The 18,758-nt window shown below is 39.2% G+C and overlaps 3 protein-coding genes across 3 annotated transcripts in view; 1 reads left to right on the top strand and 2 right to left on the bottom strand.

The window, feature by feature from the left end:
* LOC309495481 (adhesion G protein-coupled receptor L1) overlaps window positions 1–18,758 on the bottom strand; it is a 163,220-nt gene that overhangs the window by 22,989 nt on the left and 121,473 nt on the right. The window lies entirely within an intron of this gene.
* Window positions 314–3,364, bottom strand: tmed1b (transmembrane p24 trafficking protein 1b). Its single transcript, XM_082165267.1, has 4 exons — window positions 3,071–3,364; window positions 2,130–2,227; window positions 1,737–1,923; window positions 314–961 (listed from the first exon to the last, which is right to left on the bottom strand). The coding sequence occupies exons 1-4, from the start codon at window positions 3,236–3,238 to the stop codon at window positions 743–745; spliced, it is 672 nt and encodes a 223-aa protein (XP_082021393.1). The 5' UTR covers window positions 3,239–3,364; the 3' UTR covers window positions 314–742.
* Window positions 6,208–16,174, top strand: LOC309495452 (TNF superfamily member 14). The gene is made up of 6 exons (XM_082165249.1): window positions 6,208–6,511; window positions 9,009–9,044; window positions 9,137–9,170; window positions 9,280–9,387; window positions 10,180–10,414; window positions 12,348–16,174. Exons 1-6 carry the CDS (start codon window positions 6,326–6,328, stop codon window positions 12,514–12,516), a joined length of 768 nt encoding a protein of 255 aa, XP_082021375.1. The 5' UTR covers window positions 6,208–6,325; the 3' UTR covers window positions 12,517–16,174.

Genomic DNA, 18,758 nt, shown 5'->3' with positions numbered 1-18,758 from the left:
AAAAATCCCCTAAAAATACAAAATATTAAATATAAAACATTATTAAACTAAAATATATAGTACATTCCTTTCATTAACAAAAAAAAATGTCACCACCGACGTTAATCTACTAACTCTCCTGCTTTGTCAGACAAAATGGCGGATTCGGCGTACAATGATTGGTCAGATCGCCTGTCAATCAAACTCCCTGCAAAGGTTGAATTTAATTCTAATTCTTATTCTTCAGAATAATGTGCAGGAGTGATCTGTGTGCAATAAGACCATGACTGTTCTAACACAGTAAAGAGTCGATTTGAACACTAGCGACACCACGTACAAATATATGACCCATTTTATTTGTTTTATTGTGTAAAAGTCTTTAAAAAGGCTGTACAGAAGATTCCCTTTGCTAACTGTAACGTCACACTCTCCCGAAACGCCATCATCTCGCAGCATGAAATGACAGGACTAAAAAAAAAAACAGTGACAAAACTATGACAGGAAGACATGAAACGGACAGAAATGTGAAGTCTTGCGTCCTCAAGACAATCAGACGATTGGTTCGCAGTCTGATATTATTATTATTATTATTATTTCAGCAGTTCGATATTTTCGACTGTGCGTGACTGAACTTCACAGGCACCCGGAAACACCACGAAGGATCGTCCAATAGGAAAGCGTCTACTCCATCTAAAGGCACGGCGGTCTCCGTCTCGTCTCGGGTCTTGACACACGAGCGTGTGTGTGTGTGTGTGTGTGTGTGTTAGGAGCAGACTCTCCGCTTGTCGTCGAACAGCCGCCGGACGGTGTAGACCTGAGTGAGCGCTACGCTCAGCATGACCAGCATGTTGACACAGGACCAGAAGGAGACCCGCCACAGGTTGTCCTCCAGCAGGTTTCGGTCGCGAGCCTCGAAGGCGCGCAGGACCGTCTGCATCTGACGACTGCGCTCCAGACGCCGGTGGACCGCCTCCATGGACTCCTGCCACGGGAAACACCAGGTTATTCAACTGGATATTCCAGCGGTTTATACTCTGGGTTAGATATGGAAGCTCGTTTACACCACGGCATATAAAATATATAAAAAAGGTAATTGTGACTTTCTCAGAATTATGACCTTTTTTTTTGTTGCAAGTCCAAATTGCGAGATATAAACACGCAATTCTGAGAAAGACACGAACACGTGAAAAAGTCCCGTGAAATTATTATTTTCTTTTTTTGTAATTGTGAGTTTTTGTCTTGAGGAAAAGTCAGAATATAGTCGAAATGACCTTGCCTAGTTAGAAGAAACCAGCTTACATGGTTAAATACAACTGAAGATCTGTCAAATATCATGAAAACATGTCCAGGTCATATTTCACCCAAAAATAAACATAAAAAAATGAGAAATTCTATTTTGCGTGTTCAATGCGGTTCTTGTTATTCTTACATTAAAATAAAACTGTTGAAAGTTAATAACGCCTATCTGGGGGACCATTAATTTTTCACATTGATCTGTTAAACACTAATAATCATCGAATAACGCATCAAAAATAATTCACTGATCAAATAAAAAATGCTCAGACTAATTAATGTAAGGGCTTTAACAAAAAACACAGGGGTCACCCAGACACTTGGCCCATAGCCTTCAATTGTAAATGAATTACTATGAACATTACTTCTACTTAAACTAAGATGATTTGATGTTGCCCATAGAGCGAATTATATTTCACTAAGAATAATCATTTATAACTCAACGCTATATAATCATGTGACACCTTAATGTCGTCCAGCTTGTACTCCAATAGGCTCTCTGGCTCTCCTAGCCCCGCCCACTCGTCGTCCGCTCCCGCGTCATTGGACGGGCTGTCCAGGATGACCTCGAAGAAGACCATCTTCTCGGAGAACCTGCTGAAGGTGTTGTCGAAGCAGATCTGATAATCTCCCGCCTCTGTGGGCTCCACCCTGAAAACACAACGGACCAATCACAGGCGAGAACGCAAAACGCGTTCTGTGTGAACACTTTCAAAGACCTACTGCGGCAGTACTATGGTACAGTTATGTATGATGAGGTGGTACTAAATACCATGGTACTAGCTAATCATCATATTCAAGTCCCACAGTATGATGCCCATAAATACATGTTGAGCGAGGGAAATGCAAACACTCACATATGAACGCCGTCAGAACGCCGAAACTCCGAGACCAGGTACATTCCCTCGGGAGAGACGACGGAGAAGTCCACATCCATACCTGCTCCTGCGATCACCTGAGGGAAAATAACCTCCTATCATATCCTCCTTTACACCCTAGCAACCACTCAGAACTCCTTAACAACTGCACAGGAATACCAACCACAGCATCCTATCACAGTTTTCCAGGTAAACATCATTCACTCTCTTATGTATATATCATATATATATAACCTACGAGAATCATATTTGTGACTGTTGACTGAATATGATTGTCATTTCAATGATGAATGATTCATTCAATCATCATTTCAATGATTCAGGTTTTTATGATTATCATTTCATCACGGATCTGAGGCAGGATATACAACAGGCCACGATAAACAAACATCTCACACCCACTGTCCTGTAGTTTAGCTGTGGTACTCATGTAGAGCTCGCCAATAATTATACATCAATGTTCTTATAGATTGTCAAACAAAACATATTTATTGTAACCGAAAATTTAGCAAATTCTGCTCAAATATTATAAATAATAATGTTTGGTTACACTTTATTTTAAGGTGCCATTGTTACAGTGTAATTATATATTTAAGTACTGAGTAATATTAATTAACTACATGTACTATAGGATTTGGTTGAGGGTTAGTTTCATGTAATTGTGCATAATTTACTGTTATTACTGTGTATATATAAGGACAAACGTGTTACCTAATGTTTTTGAGCGAACATTGTAAGAACATTAGACTGAATGAACGCTACATTGACGTCACAGGAAGAACGTTTGCTCGTAACTTTGAGGAAAACCTCTCCAGAGCGTTATCTACAGTCCTGAAAGCGTTCCCTGTCACATGTATCAGTTCACAGTAAATGATGTAACGCTCCGTGTCACATGTTCACAGTTAGCGATGTAACGTTACCTGGTACTCGATCTCGATGCTGCCGTTGTGAACGGCGCTCTGGTAGAAACACTCTTTACTGGCGGCTGGCAGCAGAAACGTGAACTCGCTGTCCGTGGGACTGAACGCGTTCACCGCGCCGATACACACCGCGAGCAGAGACACACACAACCTCCGCACATCATCCATGCTGTTTTGTCACAGAAAGAGCCTTTTAAACGGTGTTTGTGAATGAGTTCTTGCAGGAAAACCAGTTGAAACCCTCCGTCCGTCCAGCGACGGATGTGTTCCGCTTCCGTAGCTCAACTTTCGGCTCTCAGCCAATCAGAGCTCACCGAGTGTCCGCGCGGCAGCCAATCAGCGCGCAGGGACTCGCGTTTTACACATGCGAAACTTTTTTTATTTTATTATTATTTTATTAACATGTAATAATCATCAAGCGATTATAGATAAGATTAACTTTATAAATACGTATAATATAAAATGTGTATACACACACAATATAAAATACAGGCTACAATTAGGCTACTTGTAATTCACACTTCAGACAGTAGTTCAGTAGGACACGTAGGTGTTTAATAATCAGATATTATTTTAGACACACTGATATGATATGTGCTATCACTAGATGGCAGCACAGTCAAATCATACTGAGCTCCTTTAGTTCTGCCGATGAAAGAGACGTGTGTGAATCTGTGTTGACCAGTAGGGTGGAACATAATAAATGACTGACAATCAGTTGTTGTTTTTTAGAATTATTATTATTATTATTAATATTAACATCTGACCCTGGACCACAAAACCAGTCACAAGGGAGGGTATTTTATTATTATTTTTTTAATATCACCTGAAAGCTGAATAAATAGACTTTCCATTGATGTATGATTTGTTAGGATATAACAATATTTGGCAATCTGGAATCTGAGGGTAAAAAAAAAAAAAAAAAAAAAAACAATCGAAATATTGAGAAAATCTCCTTTAAAGTTGTGCATTTATGTTGGCGATTGTGCTGCATTCACATACACAGAAATATGTTTTATATATATATTTATGGTAGGAAATGTACAAAATATCTTAATGGAACATGATCTTAATATCCTAATGATTTTTGGCATAAAAGAAAAATGGATAATTTTGCCCCATACAGTGTATTGTTGGCTATTGCCACAGATATCCCCGTGCGACTCGAGGTTTAGTGATCCAGGGTCACATTTATTACTACTATTGCAGAAGTGGTATTTGCTAAGTCAAGCATCAGTATTATCTTGGTGATGGCTTGTGGTTATTACATTATTATATGCACATAAAATACACATAAAAGCTTCAGCTGACATTAAACTTGCACAACAGTAGAAGCCTTTATAGACTTCACATAAGCTGTGAAATAACCTGCGAAATGTCACAGTGAAATAAACGAAACTGAGATGGTGAGCGCTGAACTTTGAACACACACACACACACACACACACACACACACACACACACACAGCGAGAGGCTGGAAACACTGAGTGAGAACTGACGAGAGATCAGCTAGTGTCCAGCTGCACGAGGGCAGGTGTGTGAGAGTGTGTGTTCAGAGATGATTCACGGTCAGTGCGACAGCTTGTGTGTGTGTGTGTGTGTGTGTGACAGCAACTGTTTCCTGTCTCACTGCATCCTTAGCATCCGAGCACCGGAACTCAGCTCAGTGTGTGTGTGTGTGTGTGTGTGTGTGTGTGTGTGTGGAGGTGTGTGTGTGCACTAGTCTAGGTCATCAGATAAACAAGTGCACCTGTGGTCACCCTATTTGTTTCTGCTTTTTCCGGATTGTCTTTATATGTGTGCATATCTTGCATCTGCTTCTCCTCTCTATGCATGCACACACACACACACACACACACACACACACACACACTCACGCAGTGTGTTTATCAGTGTGATATTAGCACTGCAGCGAGGAAACTTCAAAAACACTCACTCAGAATGTCATCATATATTTGGAGAAATGAAATTACTAAACATCAGCTTACTTCCTGTTTGGTACATTAGTAGCTGTCATTTGATATTATATAAAAGATATTGTTACTTTTTTAAGTAACAATAATAAAAAGTTACTTTTTATGAAATTAGCACGATATTGTTACTTTTAGGTAACAATAATAAAAAATAAATAATAATTAGTATATTGTTCATATAAAATTAAATACATTAAGTTTTTGTAATCAAGTAGGATGTTGGTACTTTTTAAGTAACAATAATAAAAAAGTTACTCTCTTCATAAGTAGGTTATTGTTACTTTAAGTAAAAAATCATTTCAAGTTACATGTTTGATAAGTAGGATATTACTTACTTTTTATTTAATAAGTAGAAAATGTTATATTAAGTGACAATACGTGACGTTTCTGATAAGTAGAATATTGTTACTTTTTTAGTAACAATAATAAGTTATGTTTTTAATATCGTTACTTCAGAATAATTAAAAGGTATTTTATTCAGTAAGTAATCCTAACAATAATAAGTTACAAAAAAAAACCTAGAATATTGTTACTTTTCGAGTAGCAAAAGTAACTTTTTATTGAATCTTTTAACTAACAATAATAAAAAGTTACTTTTTATTTAATAAACAGGATTTTGTCACTTTTTTTCACATTGCAAAAAAAAATGTTGCGCAATATAAATAGAGAAGAGCAAGACATGCGTAGAGATGAAGTGACGGATAGATTTACCATCATACAACCCAAACTTCCTCATTTTAGTTTCTTTCCCTTATTGAACCCCTCCTCTCTCTCTCTCTCTCTCTCTCTCTCTCTCTCTCTCTCTCTCTCTCTCTCTCTCTCACTCTCTATCTCTCTCTCTCTCTCGCTCTCTCGCTCTCTCTCTCTCTCTCTCTCTCTCTCTCGCTCTCTCTCTCTCTCTCTCTCTCACTCTCTCACTCTATATCTCTCTCTCACTCTCTATCTCTCTCTCTCGCTCTCTCTCTCTCTCTATCTCTCGCTCTCGCTCTCTCGCTCTCTCTCTCTCTCTCTCTCTCTCTCTCTCTCTCTCTCACTCTCTATCTCTCTCTCACTCTCTATCTCTCTCTCTCGCTCTCTCTCGCTCTCTCTCTCTCTCTCTCTCTCTCTCTCTCTCTCTCTCTCTCTCTCTCTCTCTCTCTCTCTCTCTCTCGTGCGCTCGTGAGGTTTCGGGTCAGTCCCTCAGATTGCTGGTGTGTGTGCTGCGCTCTCGGGGAGGATGCAGTGAGCGTATGGAGGAGAGTGTGTTCGGGGTGTCTGGTTAGCTCAGTGGAGGCGTGCAGCATGAACCGAGAGGAGAAGGAGCGCAGTCCTCAGGTGTTCGTGGTGGACAGCCAGGTGTTCCCACCCCAGGGGCCCGTCAAGCGGGACGTCCCGCGGCTCCAGCTCCTCTACCTGCTGCTGACCGTGGCCCTGGTCGGGGTGCTCATCGAGGCGGTGTGCATCGGCCATCTCTACAGCAGACACACGGTCAGTCCTTCATACATGTCTCCAGTCATAGAGTTCAAAAAATGGTTGAACTTGTGAAATTCTTGGTGCAAAACAGTCCTCATGCACTTCTGCTATATAGAGTTAAGCTTCTTCACTCATTTTAGACTGAAATTTGTTTTTACTTCATCGGATTGGTACAAAACCTAAATGCACACACACACAAAAAATGGACATGATTAGAAAAAGCTTAATATTATTTTTTTTATTTTTTTTTTATGGTTGAACATGATATTCATGGTGCAAAACAGTCCTCATGCACTTCTGTTATATGTCTTTGCTCATTCAGTTCATAGAGTTATGCTTCACTCATTTTAGACTGAAAAAAAATACTTTTTGAATTTTTCTAAGTTTTTACTTCATGCTACTGACTTTATGCACACAAACAATATGGACATGATTAGAAAAGGCTAAATATTCTTTACAAAAATGATATACATGGTGAGAAATAGTCTTTATGCTTTATGCTTCTTCACTCATTTTAGACTGAAAAAAGTTTTTACTTCATCGGATTGGTAGAAAACCTGACTTTATGCAAACAAACAATATTGGCCTGATTAGAAAAGGCTAAATATTATTATTTTTAAAAGGTTGAACTTGTGATATTCATGGTGAAAAAATGAATGGCAAAAATATACAGAGAATTTTGGGGTTTGGATTTACAATTTACAAATCAGCCATGATGAAGTCTATATATATATATATATCCAAATGCAAAACCTAATAAAAATACTCTCATAAGCATCAATTAAAGAAAATATAACACTTATTGTCTTTGGTCTGTTCTGACCGAGAAATAACGACAGGGTTGAAACTCCTGACGCATGTGCAGTTCATCACACATGGACATCAGCTTTCTCTCAACTTAGTAATGAGTATTTACAGCGAGATCATTGACTGTGCTGGAGATCGTGATCGTCATGTTTAATTCAACACATCAAATACATCCAGCTTTAAAGGCCCTTGCACACTGAGTCCGAAATCTTCGCATGCGTTTTTCGTATTCGTGAATATTCACGATATTCATGATTCGGTGGCTCTGAATTGTCAAAACACCAATCAAAGTGCTTGCTAAGGATGCGAAAAACGGCGAAAATCAAACCTGATCCGATTTTGTTTATGACGGACGAACGTTTCGGAGGCGGTGTGTGCAAGCGTGATTGGCATAATGTGAGGTCGTATTTATTTTTTAATGTGCGAACATTTTGGATGCGAATTTCGGACTCTCGGTGTGCAAGGGCCTTAACTCGGATTGTTACTCTAAGAATATTAAAAAACATTCATTAAATTGGTGAAATCATTGTCACAAGAGCTCTCAGACCGACTGTACGTCTAAGGGAAAGTGTGTATTTTAGGTGCTGCTTTTTACAGGATGCCCCCCCCCCCCCCCCCCCTTAATCACTATTTACAACAAACCCACGTGACTTTCCACTCAGCGTCAGCTGTGATTGGATAACTGGAGTTACCAGTGGACCAATGGCATCGCAGCATCTCAAATGTTGGTTTGGTGTTTCTGAAACACCGGAGTGGAAGTGTGTGATCGGAATTATTTGGTTGAATTCCCTCCAGAAGCGTCTCACACACGTGTGTGTTCCCGAACGCCAGCATCCGAACGCTAGAGAACATGACAGCGTTTACTGTGTTTCGTCTGACGCTCGAGACACACTCGTTTATGATGGAGGGACAAACAGAAAGATTGCAGAAACTTACACTTTTATCACTGATATTTTGCACCAGAAAGTGATGATTTTGTTCTCTTGAGCTCTAGTTACACACAAGTGAAATCCGTGTCATAGCTCATGTCCTCTGTTAATAATAGGCAATGCTCTGCTGTTCTAGTGTCATTTAATGACGGGTTAGTCTGTCTTTTAGCTAACGCTTTAGCTTCAAATGTAACATGTGGTGTGTTTGGTCATGGTGGAGGTTTGAACCCTCTGAATCTTGGTAACTAGCCCAGATTACTAACCACTTGGTCACACAACCACCGCAGTATATTGCTAATAGTTTTGTATTACTGTGTTGATTTCCTGTAAACACATATATTGGTTTGCACACTTAGTTTCAGGGTCTGAGAGCAAACATATGAACACACATTAGACGCATTTTAGCAAATCAGGTTCTTATTATACAAACATTTTTGCCTATTTCAACCACACAAGTAAAAATAATCATGCTTGTGTAAATCTTAATAAAAAGTCATAAATATGACATACCAAGTCGTAATCATGATTATGATCATAAATTATGAGGGAAAAGTCAAATTAAGATATACTAAATCATAATTAAGAGATTTACAAAGTCTAAATAATAAGATAAGTCGGAAATATGACAGATGAAGTCGTAAGTGCGTGCCGCGTCTAGCCACGTGACCAAAAGCATTAATCTTATTGGTTGTGTGTTTGTGTTTGTCTCACGCCAAAATGTTCTGGGAAAAAGTTTTGAAAAAACATGTTGTCAAATATTTTCTCTTTTCCCCTAGATTTCATCAGATGTCCCGACAGTGGAACGTAGAAAAGTGAGTTTATCTTTACTCAGGTGTGTGTGTGTTAACATATAAACACGTCTTGGATGATATTATTAATTCTGCTGTCAAATATTTATTTGCAGGGAGAGAAGGACTTAATTCACAGCAGTGCAACTGGTTGGTACACACACACACACACACACACACACACACACACACATACACAGGTTTGAAATACTGCGATTCACCATGTGTTTAATGTTCATCCTGCTTGTTTTCTAAACAGTTTTGAATGAAACTTTGCCTAAAACTACCCCTAAACCTGAAGCTGAGAGCAAACCGGTTGCCGAAGCTAAGAACAAACCGGTTGCTAAACCGGCAGCATTTCTGCAAAGTATGAACCTTCCACATACACACACACACACACACACACACACACACACACACACACACACACACACACACACACACACACACACACACACACACACACACACACACACACACACACACACACACACACACATACACACATACAAAGAGAGAGAGAGTCTTTCCATTAATAATACAATAACTTCTAGTAAAATCATTATTTTATAAGCCATGTAATTTTTCGTTAAAAACATTCTTATCGTTCTGTGCCGTTACACTTTTAGACTTTTTATTCAATATCTAGTTCAGTCATGAAACTCTAGAGGGCGCAGGCTGATGGACCTTTACATGCAATCCGCAAGCAATCACATTACCACATGGCACAAGCTGATTGGCTCAGGTGATCCTGCAGCCAATGAGATTACTTGCTCAACACTCAGATATTGTGGTTCAGTGTTTGCTGTGAGTTCCTCTGAGCCCCTCCACCTCCCCAGCTCCACCTGCCTAGATCTGCTTCGAGATTCATGTCTGTGTATCTGTTGGCTGTGGCAGAAGAGGTTTCATAGACTGGTTGACTTGAATGCTCTGCCATTACGCTTTAAGATTGACGTCAACTTCTCGCTGATCATGTGATTTTGACACTAACGACATAGAAGTACACACAGTATGTGTACATGTTCTACAGTACACACACATATAGTATGTAAATGCACACTTTTATTTTGGATGCGATTTATTCGCGATTAATCGATTGACAGCACTTTATATATATATGTGTGTGTGTATCATCTAACTATACTGTGTGTTTGTGTAGGCGATTCAGCCACGTCTGGACGCAACGGTGTCCTGGGCTGGAGGACCACCAGCTACCCCGTGTTCATGGAGGGAATGGGCTACAAGAACAACAGTCTGTACATCCAGCAGGAAGGGTACTATTACATCTTCTCCAAGATCTCCCACCTGGACAACTGCATATTCTTCCAACACATAGTCATGCAGCGCTCGCACAGCTACAACAACAAGCCCATCGAGCTGATGCAGAACTCCAGGTACTCGATCTGACCCGGAAATCACTGGCTTCGTTTACATGCGTCCAAATAATCCGTTAGTAATGGGATTGACGGCTCAGTCGGACTGAAAAGCCTTCATGTAAACACTTAATCGATCCGACTGAGCTCGATCCCAAGGAGATTTCGATTGGATTGAAGTGGGCGGTTTATTCCTTTTCCAATCCAATCCAGAGGACATGTAAACACTTGATCGGATTGAAAACCGAAACTGAAAGGACTGCGCATGTGCAATGATGTAGAAATAGCGTAATGACATAGAAATAGCATAATGATATAGAAATAGCGTAATTATGTAGAAATAACGTAATGACATAGAAATAGTATAATGATATAGAAATAGCGTAATGATGTAGAAATAACGTAATGACATAGAAATAGCGTAATGACGTAGAAATAGCGTAATGATATAGAAATAGCGTAATGATGTAGAAATAGCGTAATGATGTAGAAATAGTGTAATGATGTAGAAATAGCGTAATGATGTAGAAATAGTGTAATGATGTAGAAATAGCGTAATGACGTAGAAATAGCGTAATGATGTAGAAATAGCGTAATTATGTAGAAATAACGTAATGACATAGAAATAGTATAATGATATAGAAATAGCGTAATGATGTAGAAATAACGTAATGACATAGAAATAGCGTAATGACGTAGAAATAGCGTAATGATATAGAAATAGCGTAATGATGTAGAAATAGTGTAATGATGTAGAAATAGCGTAATGATGTAGAAATAGTGTAATGATGTAGAAATAGCGTAATGATGTAGAAATAGTGTAATGATATAGAAATAGCGTAATGATGTAGAAATAGTGTAATGATGTAGAAATAGCGTAATGATATAGAAATAGCGTAATGATGTAGAAATAGTGTAATGATGTAGAAATAGCGTAATGACGTAGAAATAGCGTAATGATGTAGAAATAGTGTAATGATATAGAAATAGCGTAATGATGTAGAAATAGTGTAATGATGTAGAAATAGCGTAATTATGTAGAAATAACGTAATGATGTAGAAATAGCGTAATGACATAGAAACACACAGAACGAGCTGTTCTTCCTGATGAATAATGTGTTGTATAAACGAGTTTCTCGTCCTCCTATAATCCTCCTTTCCCTGCGTGTGTGAAGTGGAGCAGGACAACGGCCCACCAGGGCTGGTTTCAGACTCTCATCCACACACCACTGGTTTTGGGCATTTTTACTGCGTGATAAATATAAGCAGCGGCACAACGGTTCATATGCTCATCGTCTCCAAATTATGACCAGAAATGGATCAATATTAAGTCTGCTGTTTAAAACAAATAAAGAACTGTAGGAGAATAGTTATTAATGATGTTTTATTAACAAGGTTCGGGAGGAACACGTTCTAATGATCAAGCAATCAAGTCATTCTAACCAGCTGTCATCACTCAGTAATCAACAGGTCCACTCAATCAGCATGAGTTAAACCTATAAATATACACAGTCGACTCACTCATATTCCTCGACAGTTTTCAGCATCCCTCCACCACCCCATCTCCTCACACTTGCATGGTTATCTTCCTAACCAGAGACGGGGGGAGTACTCTGGGTTCGGGCCCAATTTCCGAGCTCGGAGCCCTCCCCCCGGACAGCACGCCAAATACGCTTAACCATTTACTCTCTGATCATTCGTAAGTGTGAACTCGTGAATGAGCAAACAGCGGGAAACCCTGTATATTCGTGCAGTGTGCGCATGTCGATTTGAAGCTTGTGACGTATAAACGCGCACATCAACCCGATCACATGTTTAGCGCTCATGTAAACACTACGTTCAGATTCATCAAGCGGAATGAATTCAGTCCGACTGAAACAGAAGTTGTGCATGTAAACGTAGCCACTGTAGATGACTTCTGTCAGCATTAAGGTCATGAATGTTTGTGCTGCAGGTTCCTCTGCGTGTCGGATCAACACCAGTCGGACGGCGAGCGGGGCAACAGTTATCTGGGAGGCATCTTCCGCCTGAATGAAGGAGACAGTGTGTTCGTGAAGGTCAATAACAGCTCGCTGGTTCTCCATAACCCATATGAGAACTTCTTTGGTGCCTTCATGGTCTGAGTACTGACAAACTGCTGCAGGAAAGTCTCTCTCACACACACACACACACACACACGAGTTTCACACTGAGGTTCTCATTCCAGTTTTTAAATATTCTTTTTATAAACACATTATGAGAATCATTGCAATATAGAGTTTGTATTTTTATTTTTATTTTTTCAGTGGTCGACCGATATATATATTGCCAAGGCTGATATATTCACCGACATTTGCCATTTTTTTAAATATCGGCATTGACTGATACCTTTTTCTGTTTTGGCTGAGGTTTCGGATGCAGGACTTTTATTTTGACACCGCTGATCCCATGTGATCCCATGCTCCCATTAGTAATACAAAGGCAAATAATATAATACTTTCTCATTTAAGGCCCTTGCACACTGAGTTGGAAAGTTTCGTTTGCGTTTTTTCTTATATTCATCTTTTCGTTGGCTCTGAATTGTCAAAACACCTCTGAAAATGCTTGCTATGGATGCGAAAAACGCAGAAAATCGAACCCGATTATTCAAATATTGCGCGCAAGTTAAATTCGTGACTTTGGGTGGAAACAGCTTCTGTAGACGCAGGATCGACAAACTTTAAACCCTTGATTTCAAACTATGCTGTATGCTTTTGCACTGTCATATTCATGTCATTCATACTGTGTGCTGTGTGTAAAATTAGTGTAACCTAAACTCAATGCACACAAACTCACCAGAATACTGAGTGCCCTGATGGTTACAGTATTTACTTCCTTTTTATTCATTTTTATTAACAGTTTCTTTACTTGTGAAAATACTGTAATAGAACTACAGAACTAAAGTATAATGTAAGTCTGTTTATTTCGCAGATCTTTTTATTTTAACAAATTATTTATTCGCAATTTATTTAATATTATGTAATGTAAATTATAAATATATCGGCCCTCAGCCACCCTGCTCTCTAAGATATCGGCATCGGCCTTAAAAAAAATCTATATTGGTCGACCACTAATTTTTTTCATTTCTATAGGTGTTTAAATATATTTAGTGTGTATTGCTGAAATCAGATGTCATTTCTCTGTAAATGTAAAATAATATTCTGCTGGTTTGTGTGCTAAAGGCCCATTTTCTCAGGAGACGGTGCCATTTTAAAATACATTTATTTTTTAAAATAATTTTAATATTTAAGAAATCACATTTCTCACCTCAGGCCCAAAGTACCAGCATTATTCCAATATTCGCATTATTAAACAATAAAACAATAAATCCCCCCACCCCCAATTGCCTGTTTCATAACAAGATCAATAACTATATTAGCATCCACACCAGCGCACGATATTGTTCAGTTTATTATAAGCGCGCGTTTGACGTCTGTCTCTTTAAATGCTCTTTAAAGCAGGATGTATTCTGATTGGCTGACAAGGTTTTCAAAAATGCTTAATTGTTGGTCTTATATTTAACCCTAATGATCAACCAGTCTAGTGTATCTTAACTTGCAAACACTGGTTTACCAAACCACACTGTACAGTCAGTATTCCTGTGGTTTATGCCGAGAACAGGACTTTTTTCTGTAAACTGACTGAACTATGTGGGGAAAAAGACTATTACGATGCGCTTTATCAAATATGATCAAAGCATTGGTTTTAAGGGGCGAGTTTGAAGATGACAGTGTTGAACAGAAAGTGACATTCTGCATTATTTTTTTATTTTATTTTTTTTTTGCAATATTTCTTTTTTCATAGTATATAACCATTAAAATGTAATGATGATGAATGGGGATATACAAAAATGGATGGTATTAAAACACATTTCAACATGCTGTTAATTATACAGACCATTTCCTGAGAAAGATCTGCCTTACTGTGTCAGCTCAGATTCATCTGGGGTCGTTTAATGTGTAAAAGGGCATATGCTTGTAAACATGATGTCTGCCATATATATATTTTATAAGCTCATGTCGGTTTTTATATATGTATTACATGTTTTTGTTACGAGTTTAAGATAGCACAGGTACGTCTGTAAGATGTCTGCTAAAGAGCACTTAATATGGAAAACATCTTAGTGAAAACAGTTTTACATGCATTTTAAATCATAAACATCTTAAAGACGTTTTCTAAACGTCTGTTTAACATCTGTCAGGAAGCGTATTGCAAATGCATCTCGCAGATGTAACGCAGACATCAAATAGACGTCTCTGAGATGTACGTGTGCTATCAGTGTAGATCCTCTGAGATGATTTGATTATTACTGACTGTCACCTTCACCTAACTTACATTTACCATGATGTTTTATATTTAGTGACTGAATCGTTGGGGCAGAAACATAATCTACTCAAGTACGTGAACGCAGACGCTTCACGCACCTCAAACTTGATTTCATGGGTCGCTGAAATTCTCAGCATTGCTGTATAAATCAATCTTTTTCTGCTGTCAGGTTTTATCCTTCAGTTCAGCAACAGTTTGAGAGAATCTTGCTGAGCAAGTTAGTAAGTCGCCCACTTCAGGTTTGTTAACGCCACAGTAAAGGCCCTTTTAGACCAAGAACGATAACTATATTAGCGTCCACACCAAAGCACTGTTTATTACAAACGTGTAGTAGTTTTGTCCTCTGCCGCTTTAAATGCTCGAGCTCTTTCAAGCAGGATGGATTCTGATTGGCTGTCAATGTTTTATCGTTCACCAGCTGGAAAAAGAAAAACGCTCTAAATGGTATTATTATATGGTGCGTTCAAGTCATCTCGTAAAGATCGTACGAGTCAAACGCACAGGAACGCCTCCACAAATGTCGTAAATAGAGCGGGAAGCTTTTCTTTAAGCCCTGATGTTTACGAGTTGGGTGTGTGTTAGTGAGAAACATGGCGAAATACCACAATACTTAAGGTATTTAGCAGTGATATGGTCAGATTTTTTTATTTACAACAAAGTAAGCTAATTGCCTGCACAAAATATAATAGCATTGTAATATAATATGTAAAAAATAAAGTTTACAGTGGTTTCATAAAGTAAACAAAAAAGCAAAGCACACCTGATGCACATTCTTTTCTTTGTGTGATTTATTTATTAAACATTTTATTTGTATAACTATTTTTAACAAAGCCGTCAAGAGTAAATACAAGAGTAAATAAGAGTAAATAAAAAATTAATAAAATGGCAATAAAATAAAATAAAACTGTGACCAAAACAAGAAGGATCTCATCAAAATCTCAAGATTTAAAAATTATGCACATTTCTTCCACTTCTACAAGTATAGAGTTAAAAACCTTGCTGTATGTTAGTGTAGTTCAACAAGAGGAGGTACACTGCCATCTTACTCCAGCGCAAATAACTGAAAACACACCTGACCTCGTAAACACGAACTTCCTTGGAGGACTTGAACGTAACCATAGTTGTGATCTGGACTACTCTTGTACAATTAGAACATTTGATTTATTAATTTTTTTACATTGATTTTTAAAACTACATGGTTATCATCCTTGTTGTGAACGGGCCTCTAGAACACGCTGCGTGCGCTCGACGAGATCAAGCATTCATGTACAGTGTGTTACAGTTAGAGTGGGAGTGTTGACATTGTGTTGGATGTTATTTATAGATTACATACTGTATGCGTCAATCGACACATTGTAACTTTTGACTGGAATGTGCATTTAATGAATTATCATCATCATCATCATAATAATAATAAATAAAATACTGAAATCTCAAGAGTCTTTTCTAACGAGCACAATGTCTCTTATCTACCTTGTTTTCTCTTTCTCGTTTTCAACCTCAACGTGCTGAATGCAGCGCTGCACATCAAACCCACACAAAGAACTAGGGAGAGAGAGAGAGAGAGAGAGAGGGGGGAAAATGGAGATAAGCAGGGAGATAGTGTGGAGGATGTGGTGAAGCGAGGTGGAATAAGACAGAAAGTGGACCGCGACAAGGGAACGGGTTTTTTTTGGGGGGGGAAGGGGTTGCATTTTTTCCTGACTCAGCGCATTTCTGCACTCACGGCGGAAGTTTCCAAAAAACCTGCTGTCACCACAAACAAACAAACGGCTCGCTTCTTTTTTTCTTTTTTATGTTGAGAGCGAAAGGCAGACAAGAATCCCTGCAGACGTTTTCTACTCGCCTGTGTGGCCGACTGGGTTCTGTTCCTCAACACACTGTAATCCACTGATCACATCCAGTCCGTTTGAAAGTCCCGTTCAAGGAAAGGCAGTTCATCAGTCAGTCGGCCATTTCGGCATCCAAAACCAACTCCTCTCCATGTGACGTCCGTGGGCCAGTAAGAGCTGTGCGTGTAAACCTCACTCCCCTGACCTCAAGTCAAAAGTACCAAGTCGGTACTGAAATTTAAAAAAATGTACCGATTCCAGCATTTCCTCTAGCATTTTGAGCGCTGTTGGCCAGTAAGAGCTCTGCGTGTGAACCTCATTCCCCTGGCCTAGAGCAGGGTTTCTCAAACTCGGCCCTGGAGGGCCACTGTCCTGCACAGTTTAGCTCCAACCCTGATCAAACACACCTGAGCAAGCTAATCAATGTCTTCAGGATCACTAGAAACTCACAGCTAGGTGTGTTTGATCAGGGTTGGGGCTAAACTGTGCAGGACAGTGGCCCTCCAGGACCGAGTTAGAGAAACCCTGGCCTAGAAGCTAGCATCCTTGTTAGCATTTAAGGTTGGCCTAACCAATGCGCCTGTACAGTCCAGTGCTAAGTGCATGTTTCAGGACACTGGAATAGTCGATTGGCTCTTTATTTAGAAGGCCGGAATCAGTTCTCAAATGAGATTTTGAGACGCAACCAATTCAGATCTCTGAGCAATTAGTTTCCGCAAATACAATCGTCTACAATTTGCACAATAACTAAATGTACATGACTCAAAAATCATGAGTTGTGTCTAAGTGAGACTACGTAATAAACATTTCAAACGCAATGATCAAAATCTGTGGGTGAGTTACGACATTTACATCCTTTAGAGTTGTGATGTCCAAGTTGTGACACTTACAGTTTAGAGAAAGTAAAGATTGTTTAAAAAAAAAAAATCTAGCCAAAATTCGGAGAATATTATTCATGCAAGCATCGTTTAAAATAAGTCATGATATTACAGTAGTTGTTGTACTAGTGACATTGCGTTTCTCCTTTTCTGCTGCGTTTGACATCACGGCTCACGACAGTCACAAGAGCCAGATAGCGGAACGAGAAGTTGGACAGTATATCAGTGTGTGTAATTTGCACACATCAGCATAGCTGGGGAAACATGACCAGTTTTCCCCTGCCATAGGGTTTCCCACCTCAGGCTAACAGAAATGTAAAGACAAACCTATAATCAAAACAGTTAAAATAAAAGGTGTGAGCATTACTTGATATCTCAAGAGATTTCTTCAGATGTCGATCTCAGGGCTTCAGGTCACTGGAGAGTTTGGATGTGACTCACACTGAAACGTCTACAACACATGCGTAAAGCCTCACTAAAGCTCACTGAGATGATACAGACAGGATCATTTTATTGATCTAAATATCTCCTCATTCACTGATGGTCCAGGTCTCTCTCACTCACCATTATATGTCTGGTCTAAAACGCTAAAACTGCCCTCATGTTTAGCAAATGTCAGTGAATTTTCTGTCATCTTTGCAGGACTGTGATATGAAGAGTGTGCAAAGTAGAATATCTTTAGCAATAATTTATATTTTTAGCACATAACAGACACAATACCGGTATAAACATGAATATCTATGGGTTCAACATGCGTCACATGACTAAACTTGCATCATTGCTTTCAGACAGCTCCGGCCTCACAGTTCACACTACAACACCAACACAGTTTTCAAATTGATCCACTTTGGAGAGTGTTTTCAAAAAGCTTCGTTTTCATTAATAAAAACGCCGTCTCAGTGTTACGAACGGCCAAAGGGGAGAGAAAAAGATGCGTTTTCAAACGAAACCCTTATTAGTGTGGATGAGGCCTGATACACATTTATCTGTACCAACATGACCTCAGTGTGGCGCTTCAGATCAGAGTTCCTGTGTTTTATCAAGTGGAAGCATCTCAGACATGACGGCCAATGGAAAAACCCTTTGAAATGAAGTGAATGTGGCTTTAGAATAAGAGTAAGATCGAGACAGTTACACACTACAAGCTCCTGTACACTCATTATATGGTGCGGTCGTGGTGACATGGCATCTCTGTGTACATTACATTACACACACCTGGTGGTTTCCTTCTGCAGACGCTCACCTGAACACAACAGGAAGTAGAACTGAGTCACATGATCCAACCGCCCTGCTCTTCAGGTGACAGACTGT

Source organism: Leuciscus leuciscus, assembly GCF_965113295.1.
Source record: "Leuciscus leuciscus genome assembly, chromosome: 3".
Lineage (NCBI taxonomy): Eukaryota > Metazoa > Chordata > Actinopteri > Cypriniformes > Leuciscidae > Leuciscus > Leuciscus leuciscus.
Note: the sequence above shows the minus strand (reverse complement) of the source record. Positions and strands in the feature narration are given on the sequence as shown.

Bases quoted from the DNA above. Each gene is read 5' to 3' on its own strand.
- tmed1b (XM_082165267.1), bottom strand. From the start codon at position 3,238: ATGGATGATGTGCGGAGGTTGTGTGTGTCTCTGCTCGCGGTGTGTATC. The intron at 2,228-3,070 runs GTAACGTTACAT...ATTTTCCCTCAG, and splicing joins GCATCGAGATCGAGTACCAG to GTGATCGCAGGAGCAGGTAT. The intron at 1,924-2,129 runs GTGAGTGTTTGC...TTGTGTTTTCAG, and splicing joins CGTTCTGACGGCGTTCATAT to GGTGGAGCCCACAGAGGCGG.
- LOC309495452 (XM_082165249.1), top strand. From the start codon at position 6,326: ATGAACCGAGAGGAGAAGGAGCGCAGTCCTCAGGTGTTCGTGGTGGAC. The intron at 9,045-9,136 runs GTGAGTTTATCT...ATTTATTTGCAG, and splicing joins CGACAGTGGAACGTAGAAAA to GGAGAGAAGGACTTAATTCA. The intron at 10,415-12,347 runs GTACTCGATCTG...TTTGTGCTGCAG, and splicing joins GAGCTGATGCAGAACTCCAG to GTTCCTCTGCGTGTCGGATC.